The sequence below is a fragment of the Bufo gargarizans genome, chromosome 1 (assembly GCF_014858855.1).
Source record: "Bufo gargarizans isolate SCDJY-AF-19 chromosome 1, ASM1485885v1, whole genome shotgun sequence".
Lineage (NCBI taxonomy): Eukaryota > Metazoa > Chordata > Amphibia > Anura > Bufonidae > Bufo > Bufo gargarizans.
In genome coordinates this window covers 312,986,025-313,003,496 of record NC_058080.1, presented here as the reverse complement: position 1 = coordinate 313,003,496, position 17,472 = coordinate 312,986,025, and the positions used below count along the sequence as shown (strand labels likewise).

The 17,472-nt window shown below is 45.0% G+C and overlaps 1 protein-coding gene across 2 annotated transcripts in view; it reads left to right on the top strand.

The window, feature by feature from the left end:
- Positions 1-3,145, top strand: part of FZR1 (fizzy and cell division cycle 20 related 1) — a 40,111-nt gene extending 36,966 nt beyond the window's left edge. The window contains exon 14 of one of the 2 annotated variants that reach the window (XM_044280088.1): positions 919-3,145. In XM_044280088.1, coding sequence (XP_044136023.1) covers positions 919-960 — 42 coding nt within the window. In that variant the 3' untranslated portion in view covers positions 961-3,145. The remainder of the gene's footprint in view (positions 1-918) is intronic. The other variant, XM_044280079.1, reaches the window with a different exon arrangement.
- The last annotated feature ends 14,327 nt before the right edge of the window (positions 3,146-17,472 follow it).

The following is a 17,472-nucleotide window of genomic DNA, read 5'->3' as shown; positions in this document are numbered from 1 at the left end:
ACTACAGACTGCATAGTATAATAGTGCTGGAAGGGTTAAAAAAATAAAAAAGTTAACTCACCTTATCCTCTTGTTCGCGTAGTTCGTTCCCGGTCTGTTCTTTACTAGCTGTGGGCTTGGGCTGAATGACCTGTGGTGACGTCAGATCACATGCTCCAATCACATGGTCCATCACCATGGTGATGGAGCATGTGATCTGACATCACCACAGGTCCTTTAGCCCAAGCCCACAGCTAGCAAAGAACAGACCGGGAACGAACTACGCGAACAAGAGGATAAGGTGAGTTAACTTTTTTTTTTTTAACCCTTACAGCACTATTATACTATGCATTCTGTAGTCAGAATGCTATTTTCCCTTATAACCATGTTATAAGGGAAAATAATACAGTGAATAGACTGTCACCTAGAACCCATGCGTGAAAATCGCACCGCATCCGCACTTGCTTGCGGATGCTTGCGATTTTCACGCAACCCCATTCACTTCTATGGGGCCTGCGTTGCGTGGATTATCGCACCGCAACGCAAAATATAGAGCATGCTGCGATTTTCACACAACGCATAAGTGATGCGTGAAAATCACCGCTCATGTGAACAGCCCCATAGAAATGAATGTGTCAGGATTCAGTGTGGGTGCAATGCGTTCAACTCGCGCATCGCACCCGCGCGGAATACTCGCTCGTGTGAAAGGGGCCTTAGTGTGGAGAAAACATGCCTTTATGGATTTCTATGAGGCCTTTGGTTCAGATTCTACAGAATATATTACTTTATATTACACACACAATCCAGTTTATTACCCGGGGGACCTTTTAGATTGTCCATTATACTGTTAGTGATTCACATTTCTGGGCTGCACTTTGTGTTCTTCTCTAAAAGTTGTCAAATATTGACTTGCGGTTCAATTTTCTCTTCCTTTCCTAGGAATCGGTCTCCGTTCTCAATCTCTTCACCCGGATACGATAATCTATTTGGCCTTCTCTGGTTTTTCCCTCATCTTTCATCACTGAGCCAGGAATTTTTTGCTTTCCAAACCAGCAAAGAGACTAATGTTCTGTGTCCAGTTCAGGGATTCACCAGTAGCTTATACAGGCCGGGGAGCATTAAATAACACTGTTCTATCTCAAATTCAGTTTTCCATCATTGACATTGGAGGAAGGAGAAGACGCCTGATTTTCATATAATGGGTAGTGGTTATAAGCAACCATTCTGATCATGTTCTATAGATATGTATTTAAAGGAGTCGTCACATCTGGACATTTTTTGACCTATCTAGAGGTTGTGCCAGAGCCAACTCTGGGACCCACTCCTATATAAAGTATGGGGCCCTGTCGTGAATGGAGAGCATGTGTGGTTTTCTCCCTTCACTGCTGTGGGTCCTCTGACAATAGCTGAGTTCTGGTCGGACTACGTTCTTGAGATAGAAGTTGGTCCCAGAGGTGGGTATGCCATAAATGTCCAGGTTAGACAACCCCTTTAAGTGCATGTGTATAAATGCTTATGTATATCTCATCTTGGAATTGACCCCCTGAGGATTGAATATAGCATTGTCTAGCAGCTAGAAAGCTACCATCGGAACAATTATTTTAAGCTTTTTGGGACTACACTCTGTTTTATAGAGGCACAGAAAATCCCCAACAAAATGGTCTTGTTTGCATGCAAAGGATATCCTATACTATATATAGAGCCTACTCGTTACAGTTCTACTTGCAACTTTTCACATAACCTTTTATTTGAGAGTATATCTGTCCTCAGTCTGAGGTGGGAGGGTGTAAACAAAGGGGAGGCTCATTTTATGGTCTTATTGTAGCAAAATATGTGTTTAGTTCTGTGACGTTTCTTTTTTTATGGGTGATGTTCTGTATTTTAAATGTTAATTTAAAATGACCGTTTCAGGATCAGTCAGACAAACTGCCTGATCTTGTTCCCTCCCATTTTTTTTGTTGCATTGTTTTGCACGTCGGAGGAATTTAGAGGAAGAAGAAAGTTGTTTGCTCAAGGAAAGCACTTAGTTTTGGAATCTGGGCTCCGTTGGTATTGTAACGTTTCAGTGAATGGGTTGGTGTAAGAACTTGTCTGATGCGCTATGCTAAAAGTGGATTCCTCCCTTTTTTTTTTTTTTTTTTTTTCTTCCCTCCCCCAGAAGCGGGGCATGTAAATCTCAATATTCTTTGTTTTTAAAGAAAAAAAAAAGCCGCTTGATGTTAAACTGTGAAGGGTGTGTTTTATTTGTAACTGAGCATTGTGTTCTAGCTAGCCATGAGTTGTACTTCAGCTTCTCCATTGTGTAGCTTGTACAGGTGAAGCACATAGGGGCACATCTTAATAACGCCTATACCTGGCAGATCGGCCGGAGTTATGAATTGGCATTTGGCACAGACCTCTACATAACTTCGACGGATGGACCGCCTCTTCTAAATGTAAGGCCGCTTTAGATAATTTTCTATGCCTAAAACCGGCATAGAAAGTGGTAAGAGGATGGGCCTGTCAGCCCGTCCACTTTTATAGACCTGCCATGAGTAGGGAGAAGTCGCAGATTGTGGAGCAAAATACCTTTGCACCGCAATCTGTGCCAGAAATACGCCTAATTTAGCCATATTTCTGTTTAATAAATGACCCCCATAGTTTGTCTATTTCACCTCTACAAGTTGCGTGGCTGAAAAACACATTGCAGATCTGCAGCAATTCTCTGTAAAATGGTAAGTGGTGTACTAGTTGTGTGCCAGAAACTGCTGTATGTACGAACACGGTTATGCAGTTTGGCGAGGGGGTGACATTTACTTTAAAGACATTTAGATAAAGCAGATGATTCTCAGGAAGGAATTGTTCCCTCCTGATAATCGCCTGCTCATCAATGAAGGAACTGCTGCTATTGCATGCAGCAATCTCCTGCACAGTATGGGGGAAGCGATCGCTAAGGCCATCACTCGTCCCCATACAGGATCATTATTTACTGGCAGTGGAGGCTGTTTAGCTAGCACAATCTGCTTGCTGGCAAATGATGATTTAGGTGACCACACAAATGAACCTGTTACCTGCTGAACAAGCGTTTCGCACATGGTGTAATCGGCAACACCTTTACACCAACAGATCATTGCTAATGAGCCTTTAAAGGCTATGTACACCTTCAGGGGAACTTTTTTTTTTAACTCCTTTTGGGCAAAAAAATATATTTTTTTAATTGGTCTTTATTAAAAATATTCAGCCATTCTATCACAAAGGGTTAACTGTGTGTCTAGCTGTGTGAATCCTGCTTTCACTTGTCTCTAACCCTTATATCTAAATCTCTAAAAGGTGGTAAACACTTATTTAAGGGCTCATGCACAGGCCATAGTTTTGGTTAAAAATAAATAAATAATATGCTGATCCATTCAGTGCTGTCTGCAGCCCCGCTAAAAAATAGAACATGTTCTATTCTTGTCTGGTTTGGCGACAAGGCTAGGACATTTCTGCAGTATCCATGTTTGGCGGATCCAGGATATTCAGACTGCAAAACACTTGCACCCATGTGAATGAGCCCTAAGTCACATTCTTGTCAGTAAGGTCAGAGATAAGGAGCGAAAACAGATGGCATGCTTCTACAGAATCTCAAGGCTGTACAAAGAAAAGGGCTCACTTTTTTTTAATTTTTTTTAATAATGAAAAAAATGATTTTTAGCTCAAAATGAGCATAATATAATAATAAAAAAAAAGTCCCCAAAGTTGCACATAGCCTTTTAAGAGGTATTACGGTAATTTCAGGTTATCCTCTATACCCACTCAACTCCATAGTGAAAGTCCAGCAGCCCAACATTAAATATCTATAACCCGGAAAACCCTTTTTAATCCACAACCTTTTCATAAAACAGTTTGAGGTTCCTTTGTGCCACACAACTACCTGTAAATGTGGCTGTACCCTAACTGTTAACCAGGTTAAATATGCTGTTAGGTGTGTATGGTTAATGCCAAAATATTCTATATGCCTTCCTTTTTTAAATTTATCTGAAGCAGCAAAGGTGCTTTCGTTTATTAGAAATGTTTAAAATGTTATATTGATTACTAGGTGTGAAAGGGGCACTCTGACGTGGGATCTTTGTATAATGTACAGCTTGTAGAAATAGCTGCTATCATGCACAGCCTTTTTTTTTTTTTTTTTTTTTTAATTAAAGGAACTAAGCCCATGTCCCTTTTATTCAATAGGTATTATAGTCTTTAGGAAATAATTCAGGTTAAAAGTAAAAATTAAGACGGCACAAAAAAAATCTTAGGCCCCATTCACACGTCCACAATTTCGTTCCGCATTTTGCAGACTCATTCATTTCTATGGTGTCACACGTTGTGTGGCCCGGATCAATTGCGGACAAGAATAGGCATATTCTATTAGTGCGGAACGCACATTGCCAGTGTCCATGTCACACTACGGATGTGGGAATGGACCATAAAGAAGAATATAAGGAAAAAAAATGACTGTAATGCAGGGCATGCTGCTGATGTTTCAAATTGGAAGCATGGCCATTACGTTTAAAAGGCTTCTGGTTGTAGGTGATAACTGTTAGATCGACTGCTGGGACCGCCACTGATTCCTGCAACACCCGTGGAATGAATGGAGTGGCCAATCACACATGTGCTGCATTCATTTAGATGGGAATTCTGGAGATAGGTGAGTGCTGTATCCTCCGGTAGGGCCCCCACAGATCTAATAGTTATCCACTGTCTGTGGATAGGGGATAACTTCTACCAACTGGAATACCCCTTCAAAGGGGTTGCATCACTTTAGCAAGTGGTATTCATAATGTAGAGGAAGTTAAAGGGGTTGTCTGAACCCGGACATACCTCCATTTTCACCCAGGCAGCCCCCCCTGACTTGAGCATCGGCGCAGTTGATGCTCTCCTTTGCCCTGTGCTAAATCGCACAGGGCAAGGGCTCTTTTGTTTACAGTAACACACTGCCGGGTGGAGGCCTGGCAGTGTGTTAGGTGACTTCACCAGCTCTGATGGGCGTGCTTCAGCACTGCACTAGCTGTTTTACCGGCTAGGGCAGTACTAAAGCCCGCCCATCAGTGCTGGTGACGTTACCAGGCTTCCTGTCAGCCCCATGGAGAGCCCCGGTTCGTCACCGGAACTCTTGAAAATGCCTTTGCCCTGCGTGATTTAGCGCAGGGCAAAGGAGAGCATCGGAGCATGCTCAAGTCGGGGGCTGCCGGGGTGAAAATGGAGGTATGTTCAGGTTCAGCTCTGAACCCGGACAACCTCTTTTAATACAAGCCACTTACTAATGTATTCTGATTATCCATATTGTCTCCTTTGCTGGCTGGATTAATTTTTCTATCACATTATACACTGTTTCCATGGTTACGAACACCCTGCAATCCAGCAGCGATGGCCATGCTTGCACAATATAGGAAAAAGGGTCAGCCTGGCTAGTGGCCAGGAGCGTGGGAACACACAGACTGGTGCTTTTTCCTATTGTGTGCAAGCACGGCTACTGCTGTTGGAATGCAGGGTGGTTGTAACCATGAAAACGACCAGTGTGTAACGTGATGGAAAATGAATCCAACCAGCAAAGGAGGCAATATGGGTAATAACACTTATAATTAATAATACATTAGTAAGTGCCTTGTATTAACTTTCTCTACATGATGCCATTTCTTGACATAACACAACCCCTTTAAGGATTGTTTTTCACCACAGATAAACCCACTTGCAATGAATGTTGAAATCACACCAAAATCCTCATGTAACACACTTCAATAAAACAATCTCGTGTCTTAACCCCTTCAGGCCTGAGCCATTTTTCACCTTAAGGATCAGGCCAATGTCTAACTTATCCAACCAATTCTGAGCTTGTTTTCTCGTGACACATCATAATTTATGTTAGTGGTAAATTAGAGTCATTCAATTTTACTTTTTATTTATAAAAAAAATTCCAAAATTGACAAAACAATATATGGAAAAATTCACATTCTCGCCCATATTCATTGGGAGACACAGGAACCGTGGATATAGCTATGTCCTCTAGGAGGCGTTGACACTAGATAAAGCTGTTAGCCCCTCCCCTGGCAGCTAAACCCCCTCCAGCCAGGAGAGGGAGCTACAGTTTTTTTCTAGTGTCAATAGGAGGCAAGACCTCCTGAAGAATTTTTTTTTTTTTTTTTATTCCCCCCCCCCCCCCCCCCCCCCTCTCTTTTCCAGGTGGGAAACAGTGGTCGCCTAGCCTCCCTTTTCTTCCGGGGGAGCACGCCAGTGTTGGTCATCCTCCACCACAAGGGGACCAGGGCAGCCTCGCTCCCCTGCATCCTGCCAGCTGAAGGGTCACCCATCACAGTCCCTCTTCCACTATGGTGCCAGTAGCTGAATGGGTGACCCGGCTGGAAGAAGAGGAAGTGTGAAGATGGCGGCTGGACAGATAAGTGATGCCTGCCTGCTTCGGCTGTACTGTTTCTCCTCCACTCTCCGGTCTCATGCCTGACCGACCGGTGGGGTGATTTATTACTCAGCGCCTTGCGATTCTACAGAGGAGCACATCGGGTTAGGAGAAGGCAGAGCCTATCGTCGCTTTGAAGCGGCACAGCTCCGGGTGCAAGTTAGGGGAGGCGGTGGTGGTTCTTTATCTCCTCCGCATACGAACGGGCGGCAGCCTGTTTCAAGCGCTGCCTTGGCACAGGGGTCACTTCCCTCCAGTGATTCAGTCAGCGCACGGCATTCACAAAAGCTCCCCAGAGTAGACCACGTTTCTATCTCTGACACTTCTTCCCCCAACAAACCACCCCCCCACTTGGGTGGTTTTTCTTCGCCGTCCGAAGGTGAGGTTGAGAATTTAGATATGGATATGGAACAGGAAGATCCACCCCACCACTGACCAACAGGGGGTATCCTTCCGTTCAAAACAGGCCTCAAAGGTGTTTCCTTGCCATAATGATTTTTCGGCAGTGGTTTCCAAGGCTTGGGATCATCCACACTTTGTTTTTCCGCCCCCAAAAAACTGGACGTCCTATATCCTTTTCCAGCAGATTGCGTTTCCACGTGGGCATCCCCTCCTAAGGTGGACCCACCAGTGGCACGGCTCGCCAAAAATACGGCTATTCTTATAGCTGATGGATCCTCACTTGAGTCCACTTAGTCGTCAAATGGAATCCTTGACGAAGTCCCTCTTTGCTGCTACAGGGTCAGCCCTTAGACCCGTGTTCGCTTCCGCGTGGGTGGCAAAGGCGATCTGAGTGGGGTAGCCAGCTGGACCAGGACTTAGCATCCGAGGTCCCTGCTCAGGATCTCCAATCCTTGACGCAGCTGATCATCCAGGCGGGGAAGTTCCTCTGCGAGGCATCCTTGGACGCTGGCGCCCTCATTGCGTGCTCTTCGGCGCTTGCAATCCCCTTACGCCGCGAGCTTTGGCTGAAGGTGTGGGCAGCGGACGTGACTTCCAAGCATTCTTTAGTCGTACTTCCCTTTGCCTGCGCCCATCTCTTTGGTTCTCGGCTGGCAAGCACACCCATTTTCCACATCCTAGAGCCAAGCGGGCCTCTCATGTTAGGGGTTCCTCACGTGGCAGGCCCTTTCGTCGATTCACTAGTTCCCACCCCGCTCTTCCGCTGGGGGAGGCTGGTTTACTTCTCAAGATCGATGCAAGAAACCGTCCTTTTGGGCACAGCCCTCCTGGCATCCCAGACCTCAGGCCACTCGACCTTCTGCGGCTAAGCAGTCCTCAGCCTGAAGGTGCGCCCCCGCCCAACTTGGTGGGGGGGCTGCCTCCTCCTCTTCTAGGACGTCTGGCGGCCCACGTCTCCGACGCTGGGGCACTCGAGATTGTATCCTCGGGATACGTGATTGAATTCCTGTCTCTTCCCCCAGACAGTTTTTTTTTTCAATCCTGTCTTCCACAGGATCCTGAGCGGGCGGCCGCCTTCTCCCAGGCCATTCAGTCCCTCCTGGATCGGGGAGTCATCTCTCCTGTTTCCCCAGCAGAAAGGTTCATGGGGTTCTATTCAATCCTGGACCTCAAACTACTAAACAAGTTCCTCTGTCTCCAACGGTTTTGGATGGAATCCCTTGGTTCAGTAATTGCTTCTCTGGAGCAGGGGGAATTTCTTTCGGCCGTAGATATCCAGGACGCATACCTCCACGTCCCCATCACGCGGAGTCACCAGAACTTCCTGAGGTTTGCGATAGGAAACTATCATTACCAGTTTGTCGCCCTCCCGTTCGGACTGGCAACTGCGCCTCGGGTCTTCATAAAAATCAGGGCCCCTCTTTTCGCCCTGCTCTGTTCCAGAGGCATCTTTCTTATGCCTTAGCTGGACGACATCCTCATCAAGGCCACCTCCTTTGCTCAGTCGTTGAACAGCATACGGATCACGCTGGAAGCCCTTGCATGTTTCGGGTGGTTGGTCAACCTGCTGAAGTCACCTCTGACCCCCCTCCAGACAATTTGACTTTCAGGGTATGCTTCTGGACACTGATGCGGCACAGATTCGCCTTCCTCTGGACAAGCAACTGGCCTTACACCGCTCCGTGAGGGTTCTTCTTGACTGTAGACTTCCGTCCATTCGACTCTGCATGAGGATGTTAGGGAAGATGGTCGCATTTTTTGAGGCAATTCCCTTTGCCCAGTTCCACTCTCACGTTCCAGAGAGCGATCCTGTCCTCCCGGGACAAATCTTCCGAGAGTTTGGACTGTCCCATCCACCTCTCTCCTCAGATGATTTCGTCCCTTTTGGTGGTTGTCGGTTCCAGTTCTGGGAAGGCCTTTCCTTCCGATATCCTGGACGGATGTTACCACAGACGCCAGTCTACTGGGTTGGGGAGGAATGTTCCCTCCTAGGACCAAGGCACATGGTCTCGGAGTCCAAGCTCCCGATCAATGTCCTGGAGCTCAGGGCGATTCTTCTATCCCTCCGGCACTGGAGCCACCTCCTGAGGGGTCCCCTAGTCAGAGTCCCGTTGGACATCAACCACCGGGAGGGGGGGGGGGGGAGAAACATGCAGCCTCGCGGTGATGCAGGAGTCCGCCAAGATTATACGTTGGGCGGAAGCCCATGTACCGGCAATTTCAGCAATCTACATCCCGGGTGTGGACTTCCTCAGCAGGCCCATAGATCCGGGCGAGTGGTCCCTCCACCCGGAGGTATTCGAGGCGATCTGTCTACGTTGAGGTCGCCCCGACGTGGACTTGATGGCCTCAATGCTCAATCGGAAACTTCCCACCTTCCTCTCCAGCGCAAAGGATCCGGAAGCTTGCGGCATGGACGCCCTGATTTCCGCTTGGCAAGGGTTCTCCCTCCTTTTACGTGTTTCCCCCCCTTTCCCCTCCTACCCAGGGTTCTACAGAAAATCAGTATAGAGGGCATTCCGACGATCCTCGTCGTCCCGGATTGGCCCCGTCGAGCGTGGTATGCAGACCTCGTTCTTCTTGGAGACGTTCCTTGGTCACTACCTCTCAGAGACTGCCTTCTTTCGCAGGGACCGGTCTTCCATCAGCATTTAAGGTCTCTTTGTTTGACGGCATGGCCATTGAAACCGCCATTCTAATGCGCAGAGGGTTTTAGGCGGATCTCATCCGCACTATGATTCAGGCCAGGAAGCCTGCGTCGTCCAGGATCTATTACAGGACTAGAGTGTATTACTGTACAGTAGCGGCTGCATGAAGCGCATGGCGTCATAGCAACCAATGACGCCGTGCACTCATGCTGTCAGCAGGAATCCCGGCCGGGTTTCCACGGTCCGCTCTCGGCCGCGGAACACTGCCGTGTGCATGAGGCCTAAGGAAAAGGAGCTACACCATTTGGACGTTGTCAGAGCTTTGAAGATCTATTTAGCAGCCTCCGGTCCTTTCCGCCGTACAGACTCCCTTTTTGTCATTCCGGAGTGTCCTCGCAAGGGATTGGCGGCTTCCAAGGTGGCAATCGCACGCTGGATTCCGTATGCAATTGCTGAATCATACCGCGCCCGAGGCAGGGTTCCGCCATAAGGTGTCACGGCTCACTCTACCAGAGCGGTGGGTGCATCTTGGGCTCGGAGGAATCGGGCTTCGGCTGCACAGTTGTGTAAGGCGGCTACTTGGTCCTCTACACACATTCACAAAATTTTACCAGGTGCATACTTTTGCATCGGCGGACGCTGCCTTAGGTTGCATGGTCTTGCAGGCGGCAGTTTCTTAGATGCCTGCAGGGACGTTTGCTTCCATGGATCTGTGTTTTTTTTCCCTCCCTGTGGACTGCTTTTGGATGTCCCGCGGTTCCTTTGTCCCCCAATGAATATGGGCGAGAAAAGGAGATTTTTGTATAACTTACCAGTAAAATCTTTCTCACCCTTCATTGGGGGAGACAGCACCCACCCAGTATTGTTGTTCGACCAGTTGTGGCAGTTGCTGGTTTGAACCCAGTTGGGTCTTTTAGCATGGTTGGTGTTCTTTTTTTTTTTTTCTTTGGTTGGCTTGCTTCTCCTACTGCTTGTGCACAAACTGAAGCTCTCTCTCCAGGCTGGAGGGAGCTAACAGGGGAGGAGCTAATAACTTTATCTAGTGTCAACGCCTCCTAGAGGACATAGCTATACCCACGGTTCCTGTGTCCCCCAATGAAGAGCGAGAAAGAGATTTTACTGGTAAGTTATACAAAAATCTCTGCTTTTAAGATTGATAGTAATACCTAATAAAATAGTTACTTAACATTCACCATATGTCTACTTTATGTTGGTATCGTTTTGTAAATGTAAATTTATTTTTTAGGATGTTAGAAGGCTTAGAAGTTTAAAAGCAAATTTGAAATTTTATAAGAATTTCCAAAACCTATTTAAAGGACCAAAAGTCACTCTGGAGAATACGTAATGGAAACCACCTGAACATGGCCCATTTTAGAAAGTAAACCCCTCAAATGTTTCAAAACTGATTTTCCACATGAAAATAAGGAAAATTGAGGAGGAAAAAAAATAGCAAGGTGTTACAACCAAAAAAACTTCCATATCTGTTACCCTGATTCTGCTGTTTACAGAAACACCCTATATGTGATCGTAAACTACCTTATGGCCACACTGCAGGGTTCAGAAGGGAAGGAGTGCCATATGGGCAAATTTTGGCAGGATGGTTTTTGGATGCCATGTCACATTTGAAGAGACCCAGAGGTACTCCCAGAAAGGAAACCACCAAAATGTTACCCCACTTTGAAAAATATACTCCTCAAGGCATTTGAGGGATGTGGTGAGTGTATTGACCCAACAAACGTTTCATAGAATTTAAAAATACCTGGCTGTGAAAATTTTAAAAATTACTTTTATTTTTTATAACATGTTGCTTTAGCCCAAAATATTTCATTTTCACAAGGGGTAACAGGATAAAGCGCACCCACAACTTTAGCATTTTTCCTGAATATGGCGACACCCCATTTGTGATCATAAACTGCTGTTTGGGGACATGGCATTGCTCAGAAGGGAAGGAGCAACATATGCATTGTCTTACATGGAATTTGCCTAAATTGTTTTTAGAGGCCATAACTTTTTTTTTTGTACCATTTTAGGTACAAACTACTTTTTTTAAATCCCTTTTTATACCATTTTATTGGAAGGTAAGGTGGGAAAAAATTGCAATTCCCTGTGTTTAACTTATTTAAGGGCTTGTTTTTTGTGGGATGGATAGCAGTTTTTATTGATACCTGAAAGGGTATTTCCTTCTCAATGCACCTTGATTCCTTCCTTTGTCCCCGAAGACAGGCCTGGACAACTTATCAGTGACAAATGCAGTATGATGTCAGTAACAGTTCTATTTATTCCTTGCCATACAGGGCTTTATATACATCCATACATACAAGAACAGCTGCAGCTCTCATTATAATAATGCTGACTAGGAACATTTCCTTATATAGACAGAAGGTCAATGTAAATGTAGTCACCCTTTAATATGATGTCACCCAACCTCCTGTCCCTCATATAGCTAATTCTATTTAACCCTTCAGTACCATTTTTAGGTAAATATGCCTTTATCACTTTTTATACCATTTTTTTGGGAGGTGAGGGGCAAAAAGTACAATTCCGTCAGTGTTTTTTATTTTTAAAGGGCTTCTGTCACCCCATGAAACTCATAATTTTCGTTCAGTAGATTTTGCAAAAAACATACTTTTAAGATATGCTAATTACCTGTCTACCAGCAAGTAGGGCGTCTACTTGCTGGTAGCAGCCGCAGAAAACCGCCCCCTCCGAATCAACACAGGCACGCAATTTTTGAAATGCTGACAGGGCCGGCCGGAGGAGGAGATTGCGGCTGGCCCTGTCAATCAACAGAAGGAGGGGGCGGTTTTCTGCGGCTGCTACCAGCAAGTAGACGCCCTACTTGCTGGTAGACAGGTAATTCGCATATCTTAAAAGTATGTTTTTTGCTAAATCTACTGAATGAAAATTATTAATAACATATGTATGGCAATATCGCAGGATAGGGATTATAAGTACACAAAAAAATATATATTAGTTTAGTGGGGAGACAGAAGCCCTTTAATGGGATTCTCCATGTGGTATGTATTAAACGATAAATAAGTTGTGGGTCGATTATAGTTATGATGATACCACATTTATAAATTAATTAATTTTTTTTAAAAAATGTCAACAAAATCATTTTTTATTAAAAAATAAGTTAGATTTTGCATCGCCACTCACCAGCATCCATAACATTTTTATTTTTCCGCAGACGTAGCTATCTGAGGGCTTGTTTTTTGTTGACAGGCTGTTTTTATTGGTACTATTTTTGGGTAAATATGACTTTTGATCAACTGAATCCTGACCCATTCATTTCAATGGGTCTGTGTACATGAGCATTTTTTTTCATGCATCAGTTCTGCATTGCATGAAAAATGCAGCATGTTCTATATTCAGTGTTTTTCACGCAGCCCTGGCCCCATAGAAGTGAATGGGGCTTTAATGAAAAACACATTGCATCCGAAAGGCAGTGGGGGTGCGATGCGTTTTTCACTGATGGTTGCTAGGAGATGTTTGTAAACCTTCAGTTTTTAATCACGCGTGTGAAAAACGCATTTCACCCGCGCGGAAAAAACTGAACGCAATCGTAGTCAAAACTGACTGAACTTGCTTGCAAAATGGTGCGAGTTTCCCTGAATGCATCCAGACCTAATCTGTCACGCTCATGTGAAAGAGGCCTTAGGGAATGTTTTCCCTCTCCTTGGTGCATATTGCCCTGGTTTAGAATTGGTTTGACTCGCCTTCAAGGCTGTACTGCAGGGATACTCAAGTAGCAATCTGTGGTCCAAATCCATGGACGCCAGTTGTTCAGGCTCCTTGCTATTCAAACCATAAGGTAATAGGCACTCTTTAAAGCAGAGCATCCATGTGGTTGCATGGCCCTGTTATTTAGCATGCCTAAAAAGTTTGACTTAAATTCTCAGAATTTTTTTTTTTTTTTTCATTTTTTATTGATTTTTGTTTTACTAGCAAGACAGACAGAATCCATACCCAGTAACCCAAAATGGGGAACACAAATTCTGTTGTGTACATCTCACTCTCTCAGTGAGTACCATACTGGAAGAAGCGCACATTGCTGCTCCTACCTGTGCCTGCTCTGCTCAAACCTTTGCACAGCACATTGTTGCAGGATATCCTGCACTGATATGGTATGCCAGGCTTCAGTGAAGTGGGCACAGGTAGGAGCAGTGATGTACCAGATTTTTTTTTTTAGCTTTTGAAGTAGATGGAGAGCAGCTATAGATGCCCAGCTTATTGGCACGTTCCTGATCACTGGTGATCTTAATGCTGCCTCCATGGAACTTGTGCCGACGCAGACACATGGTCCGGGTCTGCACTCCGAGTGCCACCCCAAAATCTACCCAACCTGAAATACAGAAACCAGGGCAAGATCTCGGCTATTTGAGACAGGGACTTAGCATTATAGGTCAGCTCTCAATGGCAACTGGACACTCCAGTGTAGTAAAACGATACAGGCAATTCACACTCAGGAACCAGACACTTCTGTCTCAAAATGATAGGCAATGAACCACAATTTTCTTGAAATTTATTTCTAAGGGGGTGGTATTCATGGTGATGTATTGCTTATTTATTAATTAAAGGGTTTTAAGATAAAAAAAAAAAAAAGACATGGCCAGACACACAAATGAATTGAACGCGATAAGTGTGTCAGTGTGAGGTCTGAACTCTGCTCCTCTAATAGGATTGCACAGCATTAGGCCTCATGCACATGACCATATGTAGTTTGCGGTCCGCAAAAAATACGAATGACGTCCGTGTGCATTCCGTATTTTGTGGAACAGAACAGCTGGCCCCTAATAGAACAGCACTATCCTTATCCGTAATGCGGACAAATATAGGACATGTTCAGTTTTTTTGCGGAACGGAAATACGGAAACGGAATGCACACTGAGTACCTTCCGTGTTTTTTTTTTTGCGGCTTCATTCAAATGAATGGTTCAGCATATGATCCGCAAAAAAAAGGGACTGACATGGAAAGAAAATATGTTTGTGTGCATGAGGCCTTATACTGATTTATAATGCTGTGCAAACCTGAGAGTCCTGGAATCTCTTGCATATGAACATATTTTTTGTCCGTTTCCATTCCGCATGTCCGTTGCACCCAAAAAAAAAAAAAAAACGTCCTATTATTGCCCGTTTTGTGTACAATGATAGGACATTTCTGCAGAAGAAAAAAAAAATTGCGGTGGCATGCTCTTCGGCGGAATCCGTGTTTTGCAGTCCACAAAACACAGCTGCGTGCATGAGCCTTTACACTGACAGATCATGAGGTTTGGAGGTGATCCGGCTGATTTCCGGCATAAATGGCAGGTTTAGGCTGGTCTCCTAAATGGAGATGTGAATGCGGCCTAAGAACCTTTTTTCTTCTCCAATTGCGGTGCATTTTTTTTGTTTCCATGAAGGTGTTTTTTTATTTAACATGTTGTAGCAATGTGTGAAGAGAGAGGAAAACAAAACAATGAAAACTGCATGACAAGGGAGTAAAATCACATGCAGTGTTAAAGAGCTTCTGTCACCCCCCAAAAGTCATATATTTTTTTTAGGCTAATTAAAATCCTTATACTGCGATTTTTCAATATATACGGCTCTTACCCTTTTCTGTTGGCTAGTTTCTTTAAAAACTGCACTTTTATAATATGTAAATTACCTCTCTACCAGCAAGTAGGGTGTCTACTTGCTGGTAGCCGCCGCATCCTCCTGCTGATTGACAGGGCCAGGGAGTGCTCTCCTCCGCCGACTGGCCCTGTCTGCAATTCAAATCCCGCGCCTGCACCTCATTCGGTGCAGGTGCTCTGAGAGAAGGACGCTCTCTCCCTCAGCACTTCCTCAGTGCGCCTGCGCCGATGACATCACCTCTAAACCCGAAAGAGAAGACATCATCGGCGCAGGCGAAGTGCTGAGGGAGCGTCCTTCTCTCAGAGCGCCTGTGCCAAATGAGGTGCAGGCGCGGGATTTTATTTGCAGACAGGGCCAGTCGGAGGAGGAGAGCGCTCCCTGGCCCTGTCAATCAGCAGGATGAGGGGGTGTTTTTTTTTAAAGGAGGATGCGGCGGCTACCAGCAAGCAACCGCCCTACTTGCTGGTAGAGAGGTAATTTACATATTATAAAAGTCAGTTTTTAAAGAAACTAAGCCCCAGAAAAAGGTAAGAGCACTATATATTGAAAAATCGCAGTATAAGGATTTTAATTAGCCCCAAAAAAATTACTTTTGGGGGGTGACAGAAGCCCTTTAAGTCAGTTTTTAGCAGCAACAAAACACCTGAATAAATTGTTGTAGTAGATGCTTTTAATGTTACCCACTCCTACTGGGTCCCTAGAACTGTCTCACTAGGTTGTTTTTGTGGCTCTCTATTCAAGCAGCTGAAGAGCATCAATGGACCCCTGTTCTGATAGTTGTTCGATGTCCCAGTAGACTCCCACCAATCACACGTTAAAGACTCCTAACATGTATGTTTTACCAAATTGTATACCCTATGTAATAACAAATGGTGAAGCATCTTCTTGTACATCAGTGGTCAGATTGGGCAGGGACACCCCCTCCATTGGTAACACCCAGTGGAAGATTCATTTATAAACCTTTAGTAGCAATAAGGCCTTATGCACACAATCACAGAATGGACATACAGATGCGGAAAGCACGAGTATGATCTGTGGGCTAACTGCATCCATATGTTCATTCCGCAAAAAAATATTTTCTATACTAAAATATGGACCACTGGGCCCATTAAAGTCAATGGGTCCACAGAAAATATGGATGCAACAGTACCTGTATTTTTCAGATCTGCAACTTGCATACCAAAAAAATACAGTCACGTACATAAGGTCTAACTTGAGGAATGGAACAACATCGTTATATGAAAGGATGCTCCAGAATTATCACATGGGGAATGCAAGTAGTTACTATAATAGACCTTTCAGTAGAGGTAACAGGTCTTTAACCTTTTCACTAACAGCTGGAGCAGTGTTTAAACATGGCGCCTGCTCGCAGGTGTCATGGCTGGTGGGTCTCTGGTGTTTCAAGTAGCAGAACCCCGTGGATAATGACCGCAACCGGCAATAATGTAAGAGCACGCATGGGGAACCCGTGTGGCAATTAGGGATGCTGGTAATGAATTTCTTCACTCTGAAGAGACCCAGCATATTGGAGCTGCAATTCCTATGTTGGCCAGCAGGTGGCAGGCCAACATAATAAATCAGCATTTCACATATTACTATACTGCTAATTGCAGTATAGTAAAATTGACTATGACTCATGACTATAAAAATTGTAGATTCACACTAAAGGCATCAAAACTATGAATTAACATATGTGGAATTATATACATAACAAAAAAAAGTGTGAAACAACTGAAAATATGTCATGTTCTAGGTTCTTCAAATTAGCAACCTTTTGCTTTGATTACTGCTTTGCACACTCTTGGCATTCTCTTGATGAGCTTCAAGAGGTAGTCACCTGAAATGGTCTTCCAACAGTCTTGAAGGAGTTCCCAGAGATGCTTAGCACTTGTTGGCCCTTTTGCCTTCACTCTGCGGTCCAAACCATCTCGATTGGGTTCAGGTCCGGTGACTGTGGAGGCCAGGTCATCTGGCGCAGCACCCCATCACTCTCCTTCATGGTCAAATAGCCCTTACACAGCCTGGAGGTGTGTTTGGAGTCATTGTCCTGTTGAAAAATAAATGATGGTCCAACTAAACGCAAACCGGATGGAATAGCATGCCGCTGCAAGATGCTGTGGTAGCCATGCTGGTTCAGTATGCCTTCAATTTTGAATAAATCCCCAACAGTGTCACCAGCAAAGCACCCCCACACCATCACACCTCCTCCTCCATGCTTCACGGTGGGAACCAGGCATGTAGAGTCCATCCGTTCACCTTTTCTGCGTCGCACAAAGACACGGTGGTTGGAACCAAAGATCTCAAATTTGGACTCATCAGACCAAAGCACAGATTTCCACTGGTCTGATGTCCATTCCTTGTGTTCTTTAGCCCAAACAAGTCTCTTCTTCTTGTTGCCTGTCCTTAGCA